The sequence below is a fragment of the Lepidochelys olivacea genome (assembly GCF_965140295.1).
Source record: "Lepidochelys olivacea isolate rLepOli2 genome assembly, chromosome: 1".
NCBI classification, from domain to species: Eukaryota; Metazoa; Chordata; order Testudines; family Cheloniidae; genus Lepidochelys; species Lepidochelys olivacea.
In genome coordinates this window covers 222826787-222846874 of record NC_140411.1, presented here as the reverse complement: position 1 = coordinate 222846874, position 20088 = coordinate 222826787, and the positions used below count along the sequence as shown (strand labels likewise).

General features: G+C 43.5%; 1 protein-coding gene across 2 annotated transcripts in view; it reads left to right on the top strand.

Moving 5' to 3' along the window:
• VWF (von Willebrand factor) overlaps positions 1–20088 on the top strand; it is a 231676-nt gene that overhangs the window by 29506 nt on the left and 182082 nt on the right. For both annotated transcript variants that reach the window (XM_084624575.1, XM_084624574.1), the window contains exons 7-9: positions 11804–12020; positions 14880–15002; positions 19104–19215. In XM_084624575.1, the coding sequence (XP_084480701.1) occupies positions 11804–12020; positions 14880–15002; positions 19104–19215 (452 nt within the window). The remainder of the gene's footprint in view (positions 1–11803; positions 12021–14879; positions 15003–19103; positions 19216–20088) is intronic.

The following is a 20088-nucleotide window of genomic DNA, read 5'->3' as shown; positions in this document are numbered from 1 at the left end:
TTGCATTAGTGTACAAACATCTTAATTTTTGCTGTTTGGCCTCACTCACATTCTGTACCCTATTAGGCACGGTTATTTTACTACCAGTATAACCTATTAGACTTGTATCTACACTGCCCTTCCTCCTACCTACAGCTGTATCCACTCTTACTTCATTTTCTTTCCACTCTATGCTAAATTCTGGCGTGGAGATTACCTGGACATCTCCCAACCATCTCCCCCAAATTCCTAGTTTAAAGCTCTCTTAATCAGTTGTGCCAGCCTCCATCCTAGAAGTCTATTTCCTTCCCTACTCAGATGAAGTCCATCCCGAGAGAACTGTCCTCTATCCATGAATGCCTCCCAATGGCCATACATCCCAAAGCCCTCCTTATAGCACCACTGCCTAAGCCATCTATTGATAGTCATAATCTTGTCACACCTTTGTTGCCCTTCTCTAGGAACAGGCAGAATCCCACTAAAGATCACCTGAGCCTCAATTTCCTTAAGCGTCCTCCCCAGCCTAACATAGTCTCCCTTAATACTTTCCAGTGAGAATCTAGCCGTATCATTTGTTCCCACATGAAGGATAATTAGGGGATTCTTTCCCGCTCCCTTTAGAATCCTTTTTAACCTCAGGTCTACATCCCGTATCTTAGCACCTGGAAGACAGCACACCCTCCTATTTTCTGGATCAGCTCTGGTTACAGGCCTATCTATTCTTCTCAATAAAGAGTCCCCAATCACATAGACCTGCCTTTTCCTAGTGACGGTGCTATTCTCCAGTCTATCCCCTGTTCCCTCTGGCTGCAAGTTTTTTCCATTCCCATTCTCCCTTGTAATCCTTTTTAACCCATCCTGTATCCTCCTGGGGCTCATATTTGGTGTAATCTCCATTAACTCTTCCCCTTTTCCTATAGGACTAACCGCTCTTCTCTTCTTCCTTGCCCTGTCACCTTCAGTGACTACCTGCTGAGCCCCTTCTTCATTTTCCAACTCTGCAAACCTATTCTGAAGCTCTATTTCTCCTTCACTAGCCCGTCTTTTCCTCTGCCTAGTTCTTTTAGTCACATGCTTCCACTGACCACTTTCCTCACCCAGTCTCCCCTCAGAATTCCCTAGTCCTGCTTCCATCTGCAAGTCTGAGCTTTTCCCTTCAGATACCTCATGTCTTTGCTCCATAATCTGCTCAAACCCCTTCCTAAACTCTACCAGATCATCTAGTCTAACCTCCTGCACAATGCAGGCCACAGAATCTCACCCACCCACTCCTGCAATAAACCTCTCACCTATGTCTGAGCTTACTGAAGTCCTCAAATCATGGTTCAAAGACTTCAAGGAGCAGAGAATCCTCCAGCAAGTGACCCATGCCCCATGCTACAGAGGAAGGCAAAAAACCTCCAGGGCCTCTTCCAATCTGCCCTGGAGGAAAATTCTTTCCTGACCCCAAATATGGTGATCAGCTAAACCCTGAGCATATGGGCAAGATTCACTAGCCACATACGCAGGAAAGAATTCTCTGTAATAACTCAGATTCCCACCCCATCTAACATCCCATCACAGGCCATTGGGCCTATTTACCATGAATATTTAAAGATCAGTTAATTGCCAAAATCATGTTATCCCATCATACTATCTCCTCCATAAACTTATCGAGTTTAAGCTTAAAGCCAGATAGGTCATTTGCTCCCACTGCTTCCCTTGGAAGACTATTCCAAAACTTCACTCCTCATTTGATTGGTTGCAAATGCACAGTCCCACAAAATTTGATTCTGCTCAGATCTTCTTTGCAGGAGGAACAGAAATGTTTTATTGTTTGAGCTTCCTATCACTAAAAATCTGCAGCTGATCAATTCTGTCCTTACTGAATAGTTATGGGATGAGGGAAGCCAGGGGCTGCATTTTATGATTCTCAGTTGCACTTGGGAGTCTGATACAGGTACAGTGCAAGTCAGTCTAATCTGTCATCAGAGAACTGGCATCAATACAAGGCATGTGCTGCCTGGTCATGCCACGATCACCCTGTTAGCTGGCTTAGCAGTGACATTTGCTGGAGAATACTTTTAGGGCCATTCTGCTGATTGCAGTGCCAGATGCAAATGGAGACTGACCTCATGGTCGTTGTCGTCCCCCCGCCCCCGAATTTCATATTATCACAGTACTGTTCTGTGATCTGAATGCCGAGGGGGGGAAAAAAAATCCCCTCAGTAGTACAGCTTATCCCCAGTTAGTGAACATCCTCTTTTTCTCTTGCCATTACCTTCCCGAGCAGTCTCCTCTGAAGGCTGCATAAAAATACACCTAGGCTGTGGCCAAAGAAGTGCTGGGCAAGGCTCCGGAGGGCTGTGTGCAAAGGTGCCACTTATACCCCGCCTAGATCCTGAGCCAGCAATGTGCGTCCTTGATTGCCCAATGCTGAACAGAGCTTGCCTGAAGGCTGCTCTAAACTGCACCAGGTGCCGAGAGCACTTGGGGGACATTCTGGCACCTGGAGATCACCAATGTATAAGGAGGCCTCAGTCACGCCTCTTTTTTCCACAACTGCTGCAATAGATGCTGCCTTAGTAGCTGTTCTGGTGACTCCATGTTCCCCAAGGATTCCCCGAGGCAGGGGATTCTCAAATTAGTCATCATGGGGATAGCGTTGTTTTTCTGGAGTGGTGCAAAGATGCTGCGACTCAGCCAAGGGTCTTTCCCTTGGGCTCCATCTGTCCTTTTTTGCCTCTGCTTTGCAGATATAAATATGTCCTCTGTTTCCATTAGGCATGCAGAAAACACATACAATTCCTCACCACTTGAGGAACAAACCAGTTATTTAAGAATTCACTTACTGTGCATTCAGTATTACAGATTGTGGTGGTTATGGTGAAATCAATTTTTAACCCATTTAATGCTAATCTTGTGTACGCTGGTGTGAATTCAGAGTAAGTCAGCTGACTTTGGCATAGCTCTAGACTGACAGTGATATAACTGTGATTAGAATTTGGCTGAGTAATTGGAAACTGGGGGGCTAATCTAGATTAATGCTTTTTAAATTGGGCCCAAGATCATAGAGGAAATATGATGTAGAAAGTTCTTGCTCTGGGGATGTTTGATTGTTCATTACTCAGCCACATGGAGGACGAGCTTACTTACTGTCAGAGGAGCTTCTGGCTATTTAAACAGACCCCCAAACCTTTTGAGCCTCTGAATAACGATACTCCTATTAAAGATTTTAAATTCATTGGAATATACTCACAACCCCAAACTTATAGCCTCAGGCCCCTGGAATTTAGACAATTGGCTGTGGAAATGTGCTGTTAACTATGGATGCAAGTGGAACCCTGCCTGCCCCATCTGGTATATCCTCACTGCAATCAGAGGTGACATGGTGGTATGTGGAGACATACCTGAGCTAGCTTTCATCTAGAGCTGGGTAAAATTTTTCAGATTAATAATTCATTCACCAAAAAATGCAGTTTTGATTGACCTGGAACAATTCACGAATCTGACAGAAATTTGCCAGAAATACAATAGTTTTGGTCAAAATATTTTTTGGGGGACTGGGGAAGGAGGCCTTACAACTGTTAGCCCAGTGATTAGGGAACTCACCTGGGATGTAGCAGACCTGGATTCAATTCCCCTCTCTGCCTGATGTGGAGAGGGGATTTGAACAGGGATCCCCCACCTCCCTGGAGAGTGCCCTAACCACTGGACTATGAGATATTCTGGGTTGAGTCTCATCTCTCCTGCTGAAGCTGTTCCACTCTTTATAAATAATTAGACCTTTGAGCAGGGACTTACACATGGGTCTCCCACATCCTAGGTGAGTGCCCTGACCACTAGACTCCAGAATAATCCTCACTCTTTCTCTGGTCCAATGACTGTTCATTGTCGTTCATAGTCATTGATAATGACAGTGAACATGTTTTTCCTAAGCCTGAGTTAAGGTCTGTGGAGAGTTTATCTTGGTTTCTGAGTTGATAGAAATCTGCCTTATTTATGGAGCTAAAGCTCTGTGAGACCTGCTCAATTTGGTTTGCTTGACTGCACCAAAAATACAAACCCATTCTAAAACCGGTTGGAGCTGCAGTGTGGATGAGGCTTTGGTGCCTGGAACTGTGCTTATAACTGGTTGGGGCCACTGGAGCGTCATCTGTCAAAATCAGTTTGAATTTGTTGGAAAATTCTGCCATCATAGACAAGGCCACAGCAATCACCCAGCCCTGGCCTTGATTCTAAAGCAGAATGAACACAGTTTAGAGAGTGGATTAGAGTTTATAGTTATCCGATGAAGTGAGCTGTAGCTCATGAAAGCTTATGCTCAAATAAATTGGTTAGTCTCTAAGGTGCCACAAGTACTCCTTTTCTTTTTGCGAATACAGACTAACACGGCTGTTACTCTGAAACCTATATAAACCATGTTAGATATTGCTGCTTTGCAAGACGACATTTGCTCCACAGGCCAATGAAATGAGCTCCTCTATTCTGTGAATTCCTGAGCCCACAGCATTTGACAAACATTGACTTAATTTATTCACTGCCATGAATAAACATTGTACTATTAATAGAAGTCCAGCAAAAGTGAGGGCTTGCTGAAGAATTCTGATCTTTTCAATCAAGAAACAGATTCCTTTGTTTGCTAGCTTCAGCTATGCAAATCTCCCCCGTCTCTCAGCCCCTTTGGATCTGAGGCAGTCAGCTGGTAGGGGAAGAGAACAATAGCTTTGGTTCATGTCATTACTCTCCCCCATCTAGATCTGGAGTTCTCCTTGCCTTTTCTTCCCCCACAAATTGCTGTTTCCAACCATGTCTCTGTAGAGATGCCTCACAATTTAATTGGTTTAACAAAAGCTTTGGAAGAGGAACAGCTCTATGGGCCTGATCCAAAGGCAAAACTGGAGCTCTTGCGTTGGCTTCAATAAAAAGCCTAGCATTAAGTATGACAAACAGTGGAGCTCTGTAAATTGTTTTGGAAAAAAAGGAATTGCCTGGATACAGATTACTCATGACAAGATGAAAACTCTGACAGGGAAACTGTCTGGGTGCAGGGGTAATAGTAAGAGGAGTTGGGGTAGGACAGCTCCCCCTGCTTTCCCAGATTTTCCCTTCTGCTCTGGCTAGTGAGGTGAACACTCCCCAGGCTGGAGAAGCTGAAGTGGGAAGCTAAAGTTGCATTATTTCTGGGGCTCCTAACCTTTCCTGCCAGTGTGTGAAACAGCAACTGATGGGGGAAGAAGTAGTATCCTGGCTGTGACACCCCTATACACCTCCTCTCCTCCAAAGGAAGGTCAGTCCTGCCTGCTCTCTGCCTTTCTCCTCCACTGGAGAAGGGAACAGAGAGAATTCTTGTTGCCTTCCTCTCTGCTCCAGGGAGACAGCCCTCTCCCCACCCCATGTCAGCTCTGTCGATTTTTGCATAAAATCTCTGTCTTGACATGTCTTTAAATTGTGCAGTTCCCTCCATTTGACAATGTTCCATGGAAGGATCCCTCTGAGCCCCCATCTTTACCTGCGTTTTGTGCATCTGTGCAGATTCTCCTCCCTGGTCACATTCTCTATCATGCTAGAAAATGGGGATGGGAAGCACCAGCAATATGCTGGCTTCACCCATGCACACCTGCACACGCTTTTGCTTGGATGGCTACAGCTCTGCCTGGAGACTTGAACTCCCTTCAGACACATGTATTCCCTGGTCCCCATTCTCTTCCTCTTGCTGCAGTACAAGAGGAAGCAACACTGCAGCGTCTCATAAAACCCAGACCTCTGATAATGGCTTCTAAACCTGGTTATCTCCCCAGCCTCTCTTCATCTACTTTAACCACTGTATTGGGGTGATGATCTCCGTCACCTAGAAAATGAAGTACCATCGTGTGGTGATGACCTATCAGCTGACTCTAGGGATGGATAAGTAAATGCGATCACAGGCTGAGGTTAATTCATACACTGTCTTATGATTTAATCCATTTCCTAACAATTGTTAAGGTAGAGGAAAACATATTGTCTCTCCTTTGATGGTTTTTGATGTCCAAAAAAGTTTGTCATGTAAGTAATTGTGCTCAGTCATACAATAGCTGCATAACAAATGTCTGTATAAAGCAAGCCTCCCAGACCTAAGCCATGCTACCACTACAATAGATGCAAGGGACATAGCTTGCCCCTGTACTTCTTGCAGTTTGCAGTATGTGTGCATTTGGCTAATTGTGTTTAATGATGATCTGTAGCCATGTTAATGACCCGGTTCATACAGACCGGGTTTTAGCCTGGTTACAGAAATCAGCAGTAGCCGTCCACACTGCCAACTGAAGCTGTGTTGTAAACTGAGTCATCAGAGAACTGTGTTTAACTGCTCCTCCTGACTCAGTTGTATTTGTAGTGTAGATATTAGAGCTGAGCGAAAATTGGAATCTCTGTCCAGCCGAAAATTTAATTTTGTGGAAATTTTCTGACAAAAATTCATTTAGAGAGAAAATTCCCAACCAGCCCTAATAGATAGATAGACTGTCACAGGAGAAAATTGTAATTATTTATGTTCTTGGTATAAATGATAAGCTCTGCATTGTACTGTACAGAACATAGATAGTTCCTGCCTCTTTGAACTTACTTTTAAAAACCCAGACACATGAAAGACAGGACATGCTGGGAAATCCAGAAAGGGAGTTAACAAAGGTGAATATTTTATTTGTGGTGTACAGCTCACTGCTTGTGGGCATTGAGGAAAGAGTGGGATTTTAGGAAGGATTAAATGAGGAGGGAATGATGGGCTGGCAACCTGGGTAAGGGGGTCATCCCATGGATGGAAGGTGTAAGGAGGGGTTACTGGGAGAAGGAACTGAATGGGGCACAAAGGATGGCATTGCTGGAAACGTGGAGAGGGTGGAACATTGGAGGAGACAAGGTATGGGAGAGACTGATCCTTGGACATGAGGTTGGGAAGTTGTACAAGGGACTAGATTTTGACACTATTACTCTGTGTTTGTGCGGTGCCTAGCACAATGGGGCCCCATTCTTGTTTGGTCTTTAGGCACTACTGTACTAAACATCATCATCATCATAATAGTTGTCTTATGCCTAGGTCACGAAGGTCCTGCCTGCATTGCAGTTACACAACCAGGAGGTGCGCAGTTAGAACAAGGTTGTAGCTCAGCTGTATCATAGAGGTTTTTTTTTTTTTTTAAAGGAGCTGGACCTCTAGCATGAAATTCAGCCTTAATGTAAGCCAGTAAGAAATTATATCCACTTTTACCCCAGTGCTCAGTTTGTGTCCTTTATCCTAAGAGTTGTGTCACGGTTCCCTTAACATAGTAATAACAGCTTAGTTCTATGTTCACAGACGAAACCAAACTGTTGTATAATGGAGTGCCCCAACACAGCTGTATTTATAATACAGATGGAGGAAAGAAGTGGCTTTGCAGCAAAACTCTTGCAGGAAGAGAGGTCTGCTTTTTTAGAGTGGTAAAAGGTCTTTATACATTCTTAAATGTGATCCTCACTTTCAAGATTTTACTTTCCCTTAGAAATAGTACTCGGGGGCTATCTTTCATGGTGTCCTTGTCTAATGCTAGAGTAATATAGCTATAAATAGAGCCCTAATAACCAGATAATTTTGCCATTGACTTCAATGGGAACAAGATAAGATGCATAAGGTTGAGTATTCTCTGTATACAACAAAGAGAGCCAGTGCTGAAGTGAATCTTGTTTATCTCAAGACCTTGGAAGGCAAATGGAGAAGTATATAGCTTGTGCGCCTGATTTCCCTCTAATTTACAATGGTATAAATCAAGATGAACTCCAGTGAAGTCAAGGAGTTACAGTAGTCCTGTCTCTCTCTTACACGGGTGTCTCATACAGGCTCCTGCAGCGTGTGGGAGAAAGCTTGGCTGAGTCAGTGTGGTAAGTTGTGTATTATTTATACCATACTCAAAGGTGTAGAAGGCACCTAACGTGACCGGTTTCTGCTTCAGAGAGCTTATAATCAGGCAGACCTTTTTAACATTCTTCATTTGATAGGGGAACCATGAGAAAACCAAATAAAATGAAAGTCTAGAAACAATAGACCCCCCCCAAGCATATCCCTCCCAGATGATGATATATAGACCATATTTTCTTTCTGTTCACAATAGATTTCAAACATAAAGGAAATAGAGGTCATTCTTTTCATGTTAAAATGCTTTACTCTGCCTTAAAGATTATTTTTTAGTACTATCTATTTAATGGCATTTTTCTTTGTTATGCAATTCAGACCTACGGCACTGACCTCCTGAGATCCCTTCCAACCCTGATATTCTGTGATTCAGAGAGCAACAGAAATGCAGTGCAAAAGAAATCAGAAGAATGTATAAAATTCCACTGACAATTTTGCACGGTGGGATTAGGGGAGAAGAGAAGTTGGCAAGTTATGTTCACAAAGAATCATCCATGCCATGGTGCTACCAATCACATTTAAAATGACACTGTCAACTTGAAATCAGATGAATTACAAAAACCTAAAAATAAAGTAGTGTCAGATCCTACATTTGTTCCTAAATATCCCTGTAATTTTTTTTTTTGTGGTTTTACAATCAGTTTTCTATATTTTTATTTTCTCCCGCTGTTGCTATGTGAAAGAGCCATAAAAAACATCAGGAGGAACTGAGTAATGCCAGAATTTTCGAGTGGCATTGATTTGGGTCTCCAAAGTGGGATGCCTTGGGCCTGATTTTTCAGAGGTGCTGGGCACCCAAAACTCCAGGTGAAGTTTTGTGGCTCAGCATTTCTAAAAATCAGGTCTGTGGCATCTCACGCTAATCACCCAGAATCAGCGGCCACCTTTCAAAATATGTCTGAAACTAATTAATGGTAGAGTGGAAACCAGTGAAACTGACTATACGTGGTGTGCTGTCAAATGTACAAAATAAACAAATTGATCTTTTGGCAAATTGGCAATGTCCTATGAAACATTTGCAGAGATTCTTTTCCATTCAGGCTTAAACTCCACAAATCTATAGCAATACACTGTAGCAACAGATCATAGAAATGTAACTTGGTTAAAATTCTGGGATCCAAACTTTTCCAGCCTCGAGGGTTGTTTAGAATCCAAACTGGGGTCCAGACCTAAATTTTGCAGGTAGCTGAACTATACCCTGGCAGCTGAACATTTCTGAAACTGGAGGAGGGGATTCAAAATCCAGGTCTAAATGTTATGGCTTCATCCCCTCTCCAATCACAAGTAATTTACCAACACATTAAATCAGTGGCCTTTTAAATTTCTCATGGAACAATACCGTCAACTCCTTACATCTTTACACTGAACTACATTCAAAAAGAAAATAATTTATATTCTATTAAACTGAGGTAAGGATAGTGATTAAATAATAGTGAACTGACCAGTGTGTCCTACTGCTGGAGGTGGTCAGTGAAAATGTTCTGAAATTTCATTTTGGCAAAATATGCTGTTTTAGGAAGCTGAAATGTTTTGTGGGGACATATCAGTTTCCATTAAATGTTTGTCAGGAAGGTTGAAAAGAGAGCAAAGAGATTCTCTATTGCTGGGTGATTACGGCACTATTGTGAGAGGACTGATTTAAGTCCCTACTCTGCCTGATGGAGAACAATTTGGGAGGAAAAACTCTACTCTGAATCAGGCAGAGTAGAGACTGGAACCTGGGTCTTCGACACACAGGCTTTTGTGAAAACCTCTAAAAGGTTTTATTTTTGTTCCAGCGTGGCATGAAAACAAATTCTGAAATATCACAAGTTACCACCATTGGGAATTGTTGGTGTCTGTCTGTCAGGATTGAGCCCCTTCTGCTGCGTTTGAGGATTGGCCAAACCCAACCTCCAGGCAGATTAATGAGCTCAGCTGCATTGTGTAGAACTGCCTGATTGGCTGAAGGGAGGCAGCAGGCTTGCTTTTAAGCTCAGCAGCAGCAGTTACTGGTTGCTCAGTGCTTCAGCCTAGCAGCTGTTGATCACTCTTGCTCCTACCCTGCTCCTGGTTCCTGACTTCAGCTCTGATACTTGGCATGTGGCCCCTACACTGTCAGTTCTAATTACTGCCCTTTACAGAATGGAATCAGAACTGCTCCAGCATGTATATTAGGCTGAATAATGTCCCTCCTGATAGAGAAAAGACAGTACTTGTGTCTAGTTTGAGAAAAAGGAATGGCTTATTTATAAGGCAGGGCACAGACATTGTCAATCCCTGGTGCTCTCAACTTGTGCAGCACAGTGTAACCACCTCAGTTCTGCAAGTTTCTGCATGCAGGTACACGTCTTCATCCACAAAGAGCAGCTTGTGCCGGTGTAAAACAGTGATAGTCTCCTTTAGCTCCAATAGTAGGGGGAAAGGCCTTTGGAGCTACAGGATTTTTCTTATCCTGCAATCATTGTGAACATTTGAGGGGGCATAGTGTGCAGCATAGTTACAAGTGAGTGTTCTGAAGTGGCCAAAGATTAGTTACAAACTCACAGTGATTTGGAAAATGGGGTTTTGGGGAATCATTCGCTTCCACATCTGTATTACTTTTCTGCTGGATGTTGCAAATTCTGTGCTTATTAATCATAAGAACAAAAGAACACCCATACTGGGTCAGACCAAAGGTCCATCTAGCCCAGTATCCTGTTTTCTGACAGCGGCCAATGCCAGGTGCCCCAGAGGGAATGATCATCAAGTAATCCATCCCCTGTCACTCATTCCCAGCTTCTGGCAAACAGGCTTGGGACACCATCCCTGCCCATCCTGGCTAATAGTAATTGATGGACCTATCCTCCATGAACTTATCTAGTTCTTTTTTGAACTCTGTTATAGTCTTGGCCTTCACAACATTCTCTGGTAAGGAGTTCCACAGGTTGACTGTGCGTTGTGTGGAAAAAATGCTTCCTTTTGTTTGTTTTAAACCTGCTGCCTATTAATTTCATTTTGTGGCCCTAGTTCTTGTGTTATGAGAAGGAGTAAATAACACTTCCTTATTTACTTTCTCCACACCAGTCATGATTTTATAGACCTCTATCATAATTAACTATATTGATGCATTGACAAGATACATCAGAAGAAGGAAAAAATTAGCTATAATTTGTCAAACAAAGTCCTTGGAACGTCTTGAACAGTTTAAATTAATCTCTCTCCTACTACCAGCAGCTAAACATTTAACTACATCAGACTCAGAGTAACTATTTATTTATTGCTTCCTGGCATATACCTATATTTTACTTTATATATAAAATCAGTTAGCTCGCAGCCATTATGTCAAATGTTGGTATGGAAATTCAAGGGTCAGAGTAACTCCCATGACTTCTGTGACACTTACTCATCTTCTAATCCTGGAGTGAAAAAATAGGGTATAGATAGAAATATTAGAATTGAGCAATACAATATTAGACTTATTGTTGTCTTTGATATAATGTATTTGTGTGTGTGTATGTGCGTGTCGAGAGGTTAACATAGGTACCACATTGGTCCTTTCTGTTCTCTGCCTTTGCTACATAATAGTTTGTCTCCTGAGGGATGTAATAATTTGGTATAATTCTGGTTGTTGGGCTTGGTCTGGAGGTGGCTGGGTGGTGCTTATTGGCCTGTGATGTACAGCAGGTAAGACTAGATGATCAGGTTGTCCTGTCTGGCCCTAAAATTTATGTCACTACAACTCTAATACTTGACTTTGAAGGGTAACTGTGTGTGTGTGGTAGAGGAGTGAGATTTCTTTTGCTTTAGATTATATTAAAATTTTCAAAGCCCCACAATCCCCCAGATTGTCTTTCATACTGCTCCCCTACAGATCATGACCCACTGGTTGAGGAACACTGATCTAAACAGTTTGTAACAATATTTTGATTTTTTTCCCCCTCACTTGTTCTAATTATGCAGGATGTCATGGAAAGGTGCCAGCTGCTAAGGACGTCTTCAGTATTCTCCAAATGCCACCATCGAGTTGATCCAGAGGTATTCATTGGTCTCTGTGAAGAAGACATGTGCAGATGTGCTCAGGACATGCACTGTCACTGTCCAACTTTCCTTGAGTATGCCAGGAGCTGTGCTCAGCAAGGAGTGATTGTGGATGGCTGGCCCAACGACAGCTCGTGTAGTAAGTCCATATCATTACGATTCCAAAGCTTCCCTTTAAGGCTATTATTGCTTAACTCACAGATCTATACATTGCAGTTGAGAGGGTCAGTCAGAAAAAGCTTTCACGCCTGTCCTAGTTTATCAAGCAAGATTATTTTGTTGGCTTGTTCTTTACTAGCTTGTATCTACTCCTACGGGAGTGTCTGGCCATGATGTGGCTCCCTTATCAGTAGAGTGCTGCCAGCCATGAGCTGTGGGATGAGGTGGCTTGATTTCTAACTCTGCGAATAAGCTTCCAGAATAAGATGTGACTGAAGACATGATCACCCTATTTTGACCAGGGAAGTACACTTTCATTAGGGACAGGTGACAGGGTGTTCATACCCAATACCCAGCAGGTCAAAGAAGTGGCTAAAAGTCTGTGAGGGCAGAGAGTGGGAGGAAGAGATGAGAACCTGCCCTCTTCCAGAACATCTGTTTGAGCTGCCAGTCAGGGGAGATGGGCTAATAAATGAGGCAGTCGTACTTCCTTGGGGTATGAGTCTCCCTGTTGCCCTGCAACACTAGTACACTTTTTACTACCAGTACAAACTGTGTGTAAGATGCTGCCATTCTGATCTGGTGGTGTGTTACAGCCACGTTACACTCTCCTTGCACTGACAGAAATAACTACACAAGGTGTGGGGCAGGGAAAATCAAGCCCCTGGTTTGCCAGTGGGGAGGGCCAGAACCATTCTCCATCCTGTTGGGAAGGGAGGTTTATTTTCATTTGTGGTTTTAGTCAATCCCACAGATCAGCAGCATTTCATTTGTTTTCCCTTGTTTACTCTTTGTGGGAGGAGATAAGTGTCACAGTTTAGGCCACTGCACCTGTACTCCCCATATCTGGCCCAGCAAAGACACCCACTCTGTTGGGTGGAGACCTCCATCTCTCTCCCTTCTGACCCAGACTGAATACCTCCCTGATTCTACTGTGAATTCACCAGTAGTCAGTCTGCCGAAGCAGGCCTGCTTGCTTGCTCTTCAGAGACTAATAACGGTGTAACTGGCCATAGATATGATTTACCAGGCAGCTCTTTCTATGCAAGCACATTTTATTCTTACAGTACAAGCACTGCTGAGAAATTATTAAAACCAATAAAAGAAGCTACACGTATGCTAATAAGCTTACCAGAGATCACCTCAACTCCAACAAGGGCTGTGGCAGGTGATTAGTCCTTCAAAGCCCACCACAGAGTCTCTTCTTGGTCGCAAGTCCATAACAGCCTCAGCTTAGAACTAGCACACTCGTGAAAAGTTTTAGCCTACCCTTTATGGGTCTTTGCTCTGGAGTTTCCAGGAGCAGGTAATTAGCGGACAATGGGTTGTTCTCAAGGCACAGCTTCAAAAGGATGGGACAACCGCTGAGTCATTTGTCTTCCCAGAAATTGCATTAGTCAGTCTCATAGGGAAATTACATACGATTCCCAATAACAAATACACAATTGCATTTTTAATACAATGAACCCCGAAGGTGTTAAACTTAACCCAGGTTTTGTCTATGCTGTGCTTTTGTCGGTCAGGGGTATGAAAAAAAACCACAGCCCCGGCAGACTAAAGTTTTACGGACGAAAAGTGCTGGCGTAGACTGCACCTTGTCGACGAGAGACACTCTCCTGCTGACTAAGCTAGCGCTTCTCACTGGGGGCAGATTAATTTTGTTGGCGGGAGAGCTCTTTCCTGCTGACAAAGAGAAGCTCCACTGCGTACCTGACAGCGGCACGACTGTAGCGACACAGCTGTGCCACTATAAGGTGCGCAGCGTCGACGTAGCCTCAGTAAATTTTATCTTAATTACACCATGGCCAGGATATTGAAGGATATGGTCGTATCTATCATGACAAGCTTAGATTTATTTTTTTTTCTGCTGATGAGGACCTTACACTGCTTCCTAGAGACCTGAGGCCTGTGAGGCGTATGGTCCGCTCGGAAAGAGACTACTCTGTGCCCTAATCCTAACATGAGGGCATTGCTTTCTTTTGTGTTAGCTGTTACTGAGGCATCTTGCCAGCAAAGAAACTCTGCTTGCATGGTGTGGTGTTGTCCGTGCAAATCAGTCGATGTGGTTGTCACCAGAGGGCCCTTTAATACCAGCATTCTGGGTAAATTTGTCTCTGCTAAGCTATGTGTGTCCCATGAATAAAGTCATTGGGAAGCAGAATTCACTGGAAGTTTGATGATTGTTGTTAAAAGAAGCCGAGGAGTTAAGTGCGTAGATGAACCCATGCACTTTAAGGCTGATCCAGCTCCAGGATATATTTAGGGATTTCTAGGTCCCACACCTGATTCGCTTCTCCCTGGCAATAAAAGACATCAGTGTGACACAGTGAATGAGCTGTACAACTGTGAGGGTCTTTAGGAGGCAAATAATCTATTTCTGCATCGGAAGCAGCTAGATATCCTTGCAGGGCTTTACTCAGTAATGGATCACACAGATTCCACTCAGAATTATTGTCACGTAATTTGCTTTCTTTCTGTGGATGATATGTGATTTGTGGAAAAAAAATTTTTTTTTTTTTTTAACCTTTAAACATGTCTACAGACCAAAGTGACAAGGTGGATGAGGTAATGTCTTTAGTGGACCAACTTCTGTTGCTGAAATATATAAGCTTTCAAGCTTTCACAGAGGTCTTGTTCTTGTATAGAACAGAGTGGCAGATGCAACTGTCAAATTAAGCAACAAAATTAACATCTATTAAATATTTTGTTCCCGAAAATGAAATCATTGATCAGAGAGGATCTGACCTTATCTCTGACCCTGGTCATTTGTTCTACGATAATTAAAGAGATTAACAGCTATTAAGGGATATGTATTTCTAATTTCGTTTAATTGTTTCAGGGCCAAGATGTCCAGTTGGCATGGTGTATAAGGAGTGTGTATCTCCTTGTGTCAAAACCTGCCAGAGTCTGAATATCAATGAAGTTTGTCAAGGACAATGTGCTGATGGCTGCAGCTGCCCTGGTAATTTATTTACTGATTTATTTACTCAGAGAAACATTTGGCAATGATGTTACCTATTTTACGAGAAGAAGAAAACCAGTGTCTGTCTTCAAATGTTCCTGAAATCAGCACTTCGCTTTGTTTGTGTGCGCTCTAGAATAGGTCAGTTTCTATACTGCCTGTATGCTTGCTCTATGAAAGGACTTCTATTTAAGTTCAATTAAAAAAATAAAGGTCTTTGTGAAGATCAGCACCAGTTAGTGCAGCAGGAACTCCTTCCAGGCCAGGGGTTGCACCATGTGATGCCTACCAACATACAGATTTCTTCTGAATTACTTCAGGTTAGAGGAGTCCACATCTCAGAAGCAGAAGATGAGAAGATTCTACTGAGGGCGGTTATTAAAGCAAAAAGGGGAAATATTTTACATTTCGTCCAGGAGGATCCTTAGTGATTTAAACCTATGGGGTGAATTCTTTTTACTGCCTCATTCATACAAATTATCTCATTGAATTCAACGGGGCTACTTGCATGGTTAAGCTGAGCAGAATTTGGTCTATGTGTTTTTTTCTCTCTTCCTCTAATATGCCTATCACTGCGGCTGCAGAAACCATGTTCTCCCTCCTCTTGCTTCTCTAATGGGAATAGTCTTGTAGTTCATGTTTATAGTGTTGACTTCACGGACGTGTACAAAGATGTGTGTTTAAGTCTTTCTAGTAATTTACTAGATACCTCATGTAACTGAGTGAGCTTTAACATGCGGAAAGCATGCCTTTGGTTTCACAGCAGGGGCTTGGCAACAATGCTAGAGGGGAGTGGGGTGTGTGTGTGTGCCATCAACATTCCATTCTAAATTGGTCTTTACTGCTATTTACACCTCACAGTTGTTCTTATTAGTTTCTTGTGTATCCTGTCAGTGCAGGGTATGCCCTGGGTAGGTACCAATGGGAGGTGGCAGGGTGGGGGAACTTGAATGTGTCTATGGGCCAGTGAATTAACAGGCAAAGTCCTATGGTCCATGTTATAGAGGAGGTCAGACTAGATGATCACAATGCCCCTTCTGGTCTTAGAATTTATGAATCTATGAACTCCTGCTGCTCAACCTCACCCCTTTCCTTCCTCCCCCTGGTCAAGCGTTGTGTCTGTAAAGCCCCAGTATAGTTCATTTTGTAAGGAGTTAGCCTTTCAGATCTGCACATCTTCCTTGGTGTCCAATAGCAAGTGTATATGCCTTTTGCCGGTACTTGGGGTGAACACTGCTCAGCGCCCTTTGCCTGCAGCAGCAATGCTCCTGAACTTTTCATCTTGTCTGCAAAGTGGCTTGTACAATTATAAAGACAACTGTGTAAGAAACCCAAATGATGATGTGCTGCAGCAGGTTATCAAAGCATTCTTGGGCCTGGTCTATACTATAGTGTTAGATCGACTCAAGGTGGCTTACGTCGATGTAACTCTGCCAGCGTCTACACTAAAATGTCGCTCCCACTGATGTAACTCGCCCATTATGCTGACTTAACTCCATCTCTCTGAGAGGCATAGAGCTTAGGTTGACATAGTTAAGTCAATGCAGTGTCAGTGTAGACACTGTGTTGCTTATGTTCACTGTTGCTGGCTTTCAGAAGCCTTCCCACAAAGCCCCGCGCTGACAGTTAAATTGGTGCAAGTGCTCCTGGTGAGGCTCCGCGCTGCTGACATAAGGAGTACAGTGTGGACATGCAAAAGCTATTTAATTACTACGGTGGCTGTATGTCAATGTATCTTAGGTTCACATAATTCTGTACTGTAGATGTATACCTTAACCTTGGATGAGAGGTGTCCAGGCTGCAAGTGGAGAAACAGGAGTTGGATGATTGAAAGAACAGGGCACTGAATATGCTTGATCACATCCGGTTATAAACACTAAGCAGAACAGCCTGGTTACTGCTTGGATGGGTTCCTCCAAAGCAGAGTTTGGATTAGGCTATTCCTTTAGAACAACAGGCACTGCTGACTCTATCCGCTGCCCGGCTTTGCCTCACAAAATAGCTTATACCTGCATAGCGGTGTTAACAAGACAGCTAATGGAAACTGGAATATTATAGCAAAACTGCTTCAGAGCTGACTGATTTCACCTCACTCCCATCGCCTCACAATCTGGACAGGGTAGGGAAGAGCCAAGAGAGTGGAATTAATTAGCTGTGAAGTACTGCTGCTACCCTGCTTCACAGCTGGTTGTTTCAAATATAGTAGAACCTCAGAGTTACGAACAGCTCAAGAGCAGAGGTTGTTCGTAACTCTGAATAAAATGTTACGGTTGTTCTTTCAAACATTTACAACTGAACATTAACTGAATACAGCTTTGAAACTTTACTATGCAGAAGAAAAAGGCTGCTTTTAACCATCTGAATTTAAATGAAACAAGCACAGAAACAGTTTCCTTAACCTGTCAATTTTAAAAAAACCTTTCCCTTTATTTTTTAGTAGTTTATGTTTAACACAGTACTGTACTGTACAGTATTTTTTTTTAAGTCTCTGCTGCCTGATTGTGTACTTCCGGTTCCAAATGAAGTGTGTGGTCAGATTGTAACCCTGGTGTTGGTAACTGAGGTTCTATGGTAGCTGCTCCGGTCACCTCAGGTCAGGAGACGTGTGAGGGGAGAGAGCAGAGAAATGGAGCTGTAAGAGGAGGATGGGAAGGGCACTACAGAGGATGCTGTGGAGGGAGGGAATGGCAAAGGGAAGCAAGAAGGTAACTACATGAGTGTCAGGGAGAGAAAAGGAAGAAATACTTCAAAATGTGTTCTATGGCTTCAGTGCAGTGTGTTAGTGATGGAGAATTTCACCTGAGTTTCATAACATGCCGCATCCAAGAAGGATCTGACCAAGTAAACGGGGAATCTTCTTATGATGGGATTTGAGGAGATTTTACCAGCTTTTTCCTCCCTGCTCCAGTCCAGCCTGTGCTCCAAGAGAAAAAGGAGCCAGTTCAACTTGGGCACCACACAGTTGTTTTAATGTTTAATATTTAGCTGTTTTTGCCAAGAAAATACAGACTTTCCATGTTCTCCTTGGAGAGCCCTGCTGCTTTTAAATGCATAGATCCCAGTTTAATTTCTCACTGGGATGGGCTTCTCAGAAGTAAATATAGGGAAGGGGTATCTTCTAGTTGTGAGCCTGGGTCTCTGAAAGCTAGGAACCCTTTGCTCCATTCCTGGCTATTCCATTGGCTCATTGTGTGACCTGGGACAAATCATTTAACTTGTCTGTGCTTCAGTTTATCCACCTGTAATATGGGCACAATAGTCCTTAAAGGAGTTACTGGGGACATAACCCGCTCATTCCTGATTTTTCTGCATGAGTGAAGGAGGAATGATTTAACTCAGCAGCTTGACATTTGTTCCTCTCACAGGCCTGTTTGTGGAACGCAGCTTCCTTCTACTGCTTGCTGGCCAAGACAGCTGCAGCTTCCATCTTGGCCAGCCAGCAAAGCTGCAGCTGCTTAAAGCGTGCTGGCTGGACAGCCACCATGCAGGCTCTCTGTTTTTCCTGCTGGTTTGCTGTTTGCTCCTCCAGCTCCCGTCTCACTCATCTCTCCTCAGCTGTCACTACATGCTTTTACTCACCTATTGACTCCTATCCCCCCCCTTCCCCATTGAAACCCTTTGATATATGTAGTTCTGATAAGGACTTGTGACCTTGGTCCTGGGATCTATCCCCACTGGTGACCATACATATGGGCCCATGGCCTGTTATGTTTAGACTACAGTTCCAGGCGAGCCCTGATCATGAACATTCAGGTCCAGGTTTGGTCTTGGATTTCAGTCCTCTTCCACATCTCCCACACTCTAACCTTAGAGGTGGCTGGAAGTAGGGTTCTGGCTTGAGTCCACCCCCCCGGTGATTGATTGTGCAGAGTTGCTTAAATGGGATGTCTACGGGGCTTCCAGAAATGCACAATTCAGCATGTTCACAGGCAGAAGCAGCATCTGAATGAAACTCATCAATTCGCATGAGGTTCTTTGGACAGTCCCAGCCCTTTTTAGTTGGTTCTGTGAGTGACCCTGGATAACAATGCAAATGAAATTGTGTCAAGAGTGGATCTAATGTGTGTTTGTTTTGTTTTTTCCATTGCCTGATCTATCCAGTGGGGAAGCTACTTAATGGTGATAGCTGTGTTGACAGCTCCGAGTGCTCCTGTGTACATTCTGGCATGCGCTATCCTCCTGGCTCCTCTATCTCTCAGGACTGCAACTCATGGTAAATATGATGATGCGGTGCAATTGCTACGATCCAGGCTGCTCTAGATAAGTACTGCTCTTCAGTTTTGCCCCCCTCCCCCTTTTCTTTTATTTGGCAAATGCCCCAGTCTAAGATTTGGAAGTGCCAACCTCTTCCCAGAAGCAAGCTGTTCACAAAGACTCAATCAACTCCATTTTCACAGCAATATTTGATCTAGCAGAATTGTGTAGGGGTCATAGTCTTTCATGCAGTGGAAAAATATTTGTTTTCTGAATAACACAAACTTGCAGACTCCCAGTCCCAGCTAGTTTTGGACAGCGGAGTTTTGTTTTGACTTACTACATTTATTTAACTTCCCATAAACCTAGTTCAAAATGTCCTTTGAGAAGGGCCAGTTAAGACAAATTCATGCCCCCTCCTTCTTGCAAAGACATCATGTTGCCCCTTCCAGCTTTATAGCTTTAGATTGAATGTGCCACTTTCTTCTTTCACATCTACCCCGAATGCCATTCTGGGGGGCGGGTGTTACCCAAGCCAGAAGGAAGGGAGTGAGAGAAATATATTCTGAACGGTGTGTGTGTTAGGAGTATGGGGAACATTGGGCAGATTTTTCCAGTCAGACAACAGAAGAGGGAACCTGATATGTGGCCCAGCCAGAGCCACAGTGCAATAAAGCAGGAGGCTCTGCGTAACACCACAGTCAGCAAGAAGCAACTCAGCCCCTCACACCCATGTATCAATGGAGCATGAGCAGTGACCATCACATTAGCACCTCAGTCTCTCCCTGGTGGGATGGAGCCCCATGACCTTAGGGCCTTCTGCAGCTCTGGGTTTGAAAGCATCATCCAAATCTCCCTGCCCTTGGAAGACTAGTCCAGTTTAATAGACTTC